The 7167-nt window shown below is 48.9% G+C and overlaps 1 protein-coding gene across 2 annotated transcripts in view; it reads left to right on the top strand.

Moving 5' to 3' along the window:
* Positions 1-26: 26 nt before the first annotated feature.
* The window catches only part of SMG6 (SMG6 nonsense mediated mRNA decay factor), a 236582-nt gene continuing 229441 nt past the window's right edge, over positions 27-7167 (top strand). Inside the window, exons 1-4 of one of the 2 annotated variants that reach the window (XM_059997290.1) lie at positions 27-205; positions 2789-4523; positions 5077-5269; positions 5734-5844. In XM_059997290.1, the coding sequence (XP_059853273.1) occupies positions 118-205; positions 2789-4523; positions 5077-5269; positions 5734-5844 (2127 nt within the window). In that variant the 5' untranslated portion in view covers positions 27-117. Of the gene's footprint in view, positions 206-383; positions 460-2788; positions 4524-5076; positions 5270-5733; positions 5845-7167 lie in introns of those variants that run through there. The other variant, XM_059997291.1, reaches the window with a different exon arrangement.

Raw genomic sequence — 7167 nt, 5'->3', positions numbered from 1 at the left:
GAGGGGGCGGGGAAAAGGGTGGGAGGTGGGTGAGCGCGCGCGCCGCCCGTCCGTCGTGGTTTCCTGGCTGCGCGCGGCGCTGGTGGAGTAGCTGCAGCTGCAGCAGCAGCCGCGAAGATGGCGGAGGGGTTGGAGCGTGTCCGGATCTCCGCGTCGGAGCTGCGAGGGATCCTGGCCACTCTGGCTCCGCAGGCCGGGAGCAGAGGTGAGTCGCGCCGCCCAGCTCCTGGGCTGGGCCTGCCCGCCCCGCCTCCCTCTCCTCCTCTGCCTCCTCCCCGCTTAGTTCGCGGTGCTCCAGAGCCCCCGCCCCTTCCCCCAACAGTGGGGGCGGGGGCCGAGGGCGGTCCCTCCCCGCTCTACCAGCCAGAGAGCCGGTGTGGGGTCGGGATCTGCCGGCTACGGTCCCTCCGGGAGAGCGCAACCCGGGTTCCTTCCTCCGCCCCCTTTCTCACGGCGAAGGTGACTGCTCCCCATTGCCCCAGCCCTCTCACAGGCTTCCCAGCCGTCAGGGGACGCGGAAAGGAGTGGGCTCCGGGGTCTGGTGGAGGGCCCCGGGGTGTATGGTTCCCCGAGGAGTCATTCGCAGGCCTGCCCCGTCGTTTCTTTAGCGTTGGAAGGAGCTGGGAACATCGAGGAGGAAGGTTCAACAGCTTGGGACTTCGTTGCTGAACTTTTTCCCCCCAAGGCAGGCTTCTGAAGGCTGCGCCACCGGAGGGATCCAGGACCTCAGAGAGCTGACTCTACTCTGGTTTGGCTTTGGCATGTGTGGGAGCAGTTTTTATCAGGGAGAATGTTCAACTTGCAAGTTAAAGTGTCCAGCCACACCAGGAAAGCACCAAGGAAGATTCTAGTGTCTCACCTCTCTTTGGTTAGGCAGTGGAGTCGTGTAGAATGGTAGTTATATTCCTGCAGGCTTGTGGCAGAAGTCTGAAATTGGTTTTCATGGGTCATGTGCACTGGATTATTCAGGTTGTTTGCTCCCTCCTCTCTGGAAAGTGGTAGTGGTTCTTCCCACCCCACCCCCCAGCTTGCACAGGCTGCTGAGGGTGAGCTGTTCTGGAGTTAACTGCTTTCCCTTTGTTCGTAGTGGATGAAGCAGTCTTTTAGACTTCAGAAAATACTGAAGCAGTATCTTAAACTTAAGAGTTTTGTGGGTTGTTTATTTTTTGGCGGTACGCGGGCCTCTCACTGCTGTGGCCTCTCCCGTCGCGGAGCACAGGCTCCGGCCACGGCTCACGGGCCCAGCCGCTCCACGGCATGTGGGATCCTCCCGGACCGGGGCACGAACCCGTGTCCCCTGCATCGGCAGGTGGACTCTCAACCACTGCGCCACCAGGGAAGCCCTGTGGGGTTTTGTATTTTTTCCAATTTCCTTACACCCATGGGTGTAAGTGCTGGAGCGTGTGATCCCTGTTATGAGCTTGTTTGCATTTGTGTTTATAGAACAGTAGTAGGATTTTCTATAACATTCCATTTTGAGTGTACTCTGTAATCTCACTAATTCCTGTTTCTTCCCTACTGAACAGTTCAGTGGCTATTTACAGTAGACTCTCCCCTTAACAGATAAACGTAACAGGTAAAAAAATTGATGCTTGCTTATCTGTCATTCTGTAAGTTCCTGGAGCCTGGAGAGTGGTTTCTAAAGTCCTGTTCTCTTATTCTTGAGTGCCCCAGTCGTTGGTATTTTGAGAGCGTGTCACAATACTTCCATCATCCTCCAGGGAAAGCTCCTTTATGGAACTTTTTTCTTCTCATATAACATCATCATAGTAGCAGTTAGTCTCAGTATTCTAATGATGACAGTATGAGCAGTATTTCCTTGGAAGGACCCTGCTGGCTGCTGTTAGAGAGTTGGTGAGCATGAGTGGAGTTGAAGAATGTGAAAGGAACTGCTTCCTGTTTGCTTCAACAGGAGGTATGTGATTGGGTGGTTGAAATCCTAAAGAAGAGGATTGTCCTGGCCAAGTTCAGTGACTGGAGTTGCAAATTTTTTCTCCAGAGATGTCCAGAACTGTGGACTGTTATGCATACTCCTCTTCTTCTCTGCCCCCCACCCACTGCCCCCGACCCCTTAGTATGTTAAAAGGACTCAGCCACACTGGAAAAATGTTAGAGGCAGAAGAAGAGACCAGGATGGAGCTGAGAGCTCTATAGCAGAGAATAGTCCAATGCAGAACTGGTTAGAGATCTTTTATTCTATCAATGATTAGGTAGTTTGGGGTATTGTGGATCCGAATATGATTTGGGTAACAAGAGAATGTAGGTTTTATTCCTTGTTTCCCCAACTCAGGTGTAGGTAGCTCCAACACAGTTAAGTTCTTAGTTTTGCCAGTTGCTGAACAAATATTGTAAACCTAGTAGAATTTCTGTTTCTGCAGAAATTTCCTTCCTTGTCCACCAGTATTAACATATCAATGTGTAATTCTTGCTTGACTTTTTTTTTTTTTAATGTTTGTTTATTTTTTGGCTGCATCGGGTCTCAGTTGTGGCATGTGGGGTCTCGTTGCGGCGTGTGGGCTCTTTGTTGCAGTGCGGCGCGGGCTTCTCTCTAGTTGTGGCACGCAGGCTCATTAGTTGTGGCGCGCGGGCCTAGTTGCCCCGTGGCACGTGGAATCTTAGTTCCCTGACCAGGGATCGAACCCATGTCCCCTGCACTGGCAGGTGGATACCTAACCACAGGACCACCAGGGAAGTCCCTCTTGCTTGACTTTTAATGACAATTCCTTTTCCTTTCCTTCCCCTTTATTCTTCTACCTCTTCCTCCCCAACACTCTCTCCAACATCACAGAAAACATGAAGGAGCCCAGGCAGCGCAAAGATAACAGGCGCCCAGATCTTGAAATCTATAAGCCTGGTCTTTCCCGACTAAGGAACAGACCTAAAATCAAGGAACCCTCTGGAGGTCACGAATTTAAGGATGAAATTGTTAATGACAGAGATTCTTCTGCTGTTGGAAGTGGTACACAGCTCATTAAAGATGTCTGCAAAGACAGCCCACAGCAAAATGGTCCTGCAGACCCAGAAAATACTCGGGCACAGGAGTCTTTTCCTAGGACTGTTGGACAAGAGGATCGAAGTCTAAGAATTATCAAGAGAACAAAGAAACCTGACATGCAGATCTATCAGCCTGGAAGGCGTTTGCAGACTGTTACCAAAGAATCGACCAGCAGGGTGGATGAGGAAGAAATCGTCAACCAGGTAGAACAACTGAGAGTAGAGGAAGATGCATGTAGGGGAAATGTGAAAGAGGAGGTTGTGAACAAGCCAGACAAAGAGGAGGCAGAAAAGAGCCTAAGTGGTGACACAATAAGGGCTGCAAAGGGGGAAAAAGGAAAGAGGGTTGAAAAAGGGGAGGGCATGAAGAAGGTGAATGATGACCCAGCTCAGGGGAAGCCAGGTTCTGTGAAGCGCTACTCCCGCTCAGACAAACGAAGGAACCGCTACCGCACTTGCAGTACCAGCTCAGCGGGTAGCAACAACAGCGCCGAGGGGACTGGCCTGACTGATAATGGAAGTCGCCGCCGCCGCCAAGATCGGACCAAGGAGAGGCCACGACTGAAGAAACAAGTATCTATGTCCTCAACTGACTCCTTGGATGAGGACAGAATTGATGAGTCTGATGGGCCACAGAGGAGCTCAGAAAGGAAGAAACATTTAGAAAGAAGCTGGTCTGGCTGTGGGGAGGGAGAGCAGAAAAGCAATGGTAAAGAAAATCGAGGCACTCTTCGCGTTACTTTCGATGCAGAAACCATGAACAAAGATTCCCCCATGGTGAGGTCAGCCAGGGAGGATTCGGATAGGTTAAAGTCAGACAAAGGCTCGAGCAGTGTGGGCAAAGGCTCTGAGAAGCAGGAGTCCAAAAACCTGAGACAAGAACTTCGGGGTCGTGGCCGTGGCATTCTGATTCTGCCTGCCCATACCACCCTGTCTGTCAATTCAGCCGGTTCTCCAGAGTCTACGCCTTCGGGACCTCGGCTTTTGTTTGGATCTGGTAGTAAGGGATCTCGGAGTTGGGGCCGAGGAGGCACCACTCGACGATTGTGGGACCCAAACAATCCTGATCAGAAACCTGCTCTGAAGAGCCAGACACCGCAGCTACATTTCTTGGACACTGATGATGAAGTCAGCCCTACCTCTTGGGGTGACTCACGCCAGGCCCAAGCATCTTACTATAAGTTTCAAAACTCAGACAACCCTTATTATTACCCCCGGACACCAGGCCCCGCCTCCCAGTATCCTTACACAGGCTATAGCCCTCTGCAGTACCCGGTGGGCCCTACAAATGGTGTGTACCCAGCGCCTTACTACCCAGGCTACCCAACCCCATCAGGACAGTATGTCTGTAGCCCCCTCCCTGCCAGCACCATGAGTCCTGAGGAGATGGAGCAACACATGAGGAACATGCAGCAACAGGAACTACATCGGCTTCTCCGGGTGGCTGACAACCAAGAACTGCAGCTCAGCAACCTGCTCTCCAGGGACCGCATCAGTCCCGAGGGCCTGGAGAAGATGGCTCAGCTCAGGTATGGTGGGTTCCGTCCTGGCTAGAGGGGAATGGGGATAAGCTGGAGGTGTGCAGGCCCCCATGGCTGAGGAAGGTAGAAACCTTTTAGGTAAGCTGCCAGGTGTTATCTCCCTTTCACATTGATTTTTGTAAGGGAAGGGGAGTTGGAAAAAACAGAACAGAAAATTTTGTTTCTAGTCCTAGAAATGATTATGTTTCCCACTTTTTCTTTTAAGAAGAAAAAAATCTTTTAAGAGAACATGGAATCTGGATATGGAAAAGGAAAGACTTTCTAAAGTGCCAAGAAATGAACAACATTAACTTGTGGTGAAGATTTTACTTTGGCTGTTAAATTTAGGTGGAGGCATATGGGGAAGAACTACTTTCCTAGACATAACTGTCTTTAGAATGACATTCTGCTGTGCAGAATGGAAACTAGAGTGAGTACTATACCTGGTGGCATTTTGGATTTCCAGCCAAGGAAGGTGTTTGATTTGTAGGAACCTCAGATCTTGGGTCTAGCCTTTCCTGTGGTGTATTTGGAGCTAGAAGCTGCATGTATTTTATTCCAGAGCTGAACTGCTGCAGCTGTATGAGCGCTGTATTCTATTAGATATCGAGTTCTCTGATAATCAGAATGTGGATCAGATCCTGTGGAAGAATGCTTTCTATCAGGTGATTGAGAAGTTCAGGCAGCTTCTCAAGGATCCGAATGTTGAGAACCCAGAACAGATTCGGAACAGACTTTTGGAGCTCTTGGATGAGGTAAACCATCATCTTTATGTCCTCAGAATAAAGACTTCAACATCCTTTAGTTGCGATGGGTTTTTACCACCCAAAATACTATGTTTTATAACAACATTGACAACAAACTGTATGCTCTTTTCTTGGGTTTAGGCCTACCCTATGTCTGTTACTTCCTTGACACCATAACTTACTGACAATTGGAGTTAGTTTTGAGTTTGGAAGCTTTCTGAATGTCTTAGCTGGAGTGTGTGTGTGTGTGTGTGTGTGTGTGTGTGTGTTTTCATATCTTTAAAACCACGGAAAGGCTTATGCTATCAATTTGTCTTGTGCTTAGTTGGTGGCCACTAAATACTGTATATGCCTCCTTTTACATCAGATGGCTGATTATTAACAAAGCTGTGAAAGGGTCACTTGCCCCACTTTCTGGGTAGATTGGATCAGAACAGGCTGATTTGGCTGATTCTTATTTTTTCTCTTTATAGGGTAGTGACTTCTTTGATAGTTTGCTTCAGAAGCTGCAGGTTACTTACAAGTTCAAACTGGAGGACTACATGGACGGTCTTGCCATTCGCAGCAAGCCATTACGAAAGACAGTAAGCCAGCTTCTTTATCTTAAATTTATTCACTCACTTAGTAAGCATTTATCTGGTGTTAGTTATGTGCTAGGCACTATGCTAGGTGTTGAGTATACAAGAATAAAAAATACAGCCCTGTGGGGGAACAGACCAATTAAACCAACAACTATAACGTGATGTCATGAGTACTACGGCAGTGGCATATAGAGTGTTGAAGGGGCATGGAAGGAATTGAATCTGCTTTAGACTGGTGGGGGTCAAGGAAGGTTTCTTAGAGACTGTCAAGTTGAGTTTTGAAACATGACTAGGAGTGGAAGGGGCAGTTTTGATACAGGGCACAGTGAGAGACTCATACCTTGCTGGGAAAGTATAAGAGGTCAGCGTGCTGTTGTCTGTGATGTGGATTGGGCTGTTGGAGGAGGTAAAGCTGATGAAGTAGGAAGGGATGGATCATAAGCTCTTACATGCCACGCTGAAGAGTTTGGATTTTTTCCTGAAAGCAGTGAGAAGCTATTGATCGATTTTCAACAAATGGATAGCATAGATTTGTTCTTGGAACCAGTCAGTCTGGCAAATGGATGAGTTTGGGCAAGAGTAGAAGTAGAAGTAGGAGGGTCAGGTGTGGGCCTGAACTGAGGTAGAGGTGGTGGAGGTGGAGAAGAGGAGACAGATTGGAAAGATATAAGGGAGTAGAATTGAATTGCTGACTGGTTAGGTGTAAATGATGAGATTGGAGGCCTGAGGAGACCAGATCATCTCCCATTTTGTGCCCTAGGAGAGAGGCTGGGAAGGAAGAGATTAGTTTTGGATCAGCTTAGGTGGAGGAGCTTGAAAATGAACAAATGAATGTTATGGTGTGTCTGGAGCTCAGGAGAAAGAGCTGGGCTGGTGATAGAGATTCAGAAGTCATCAATGTGTAGGTGATAGTTGAAGCAGAAGTTGGAAACTAGGAAAGCTAGCCAGAGAGCAGGGGGTCAGATTTTTAAGGTGGTGGTGGGTAAAATTGTCAAGTGCTGTAAAATCCTCAAATGTTAAGATTACTAAAAACTGTCCATTGGATTGGATGACTTTATCATGAGTTGTATTAGTTGGAGAGGATGGAGACCAGATTGTAGTGAGTGAGAAGTGGGGCAGCAGATATAATGAGAGGGTAACTTAGACTGTTCTTTTAAGGCTCTGAAGGCAAGAAGGGAAGATGGTAGTCAAAAGACATAGTGTCGGGCTTCCCTGGTGGCGCAGTGGTTGAGAGTCCACCTGCCGATGCAGGGGACGCGGGTTCGTGCCCCGGTCTGGGAGGATCCTGCGTGCCGCGGAGTGGCTGGGCCCGTGGGCCATGGCCGC

This window comes from Delphinus delphis, chromosome 19, assembly GCF_949987515.2.
Source record: "Delphinus delphis chromosome 19, mDelDel1.2, whole genome shotgun sequence".
In the NCBI taxonomy this organism is placed as follows: Eukaryota; Metazoa; Chordata; class Mammalia; order Artiodactyla; family Delphinidae; genus Delphinus; species Delphinus delphis.
Note: the sequence above shows the minus strand (reverse complement) of the source record. Positions and strands in the feature narration are given on the sequence as shown.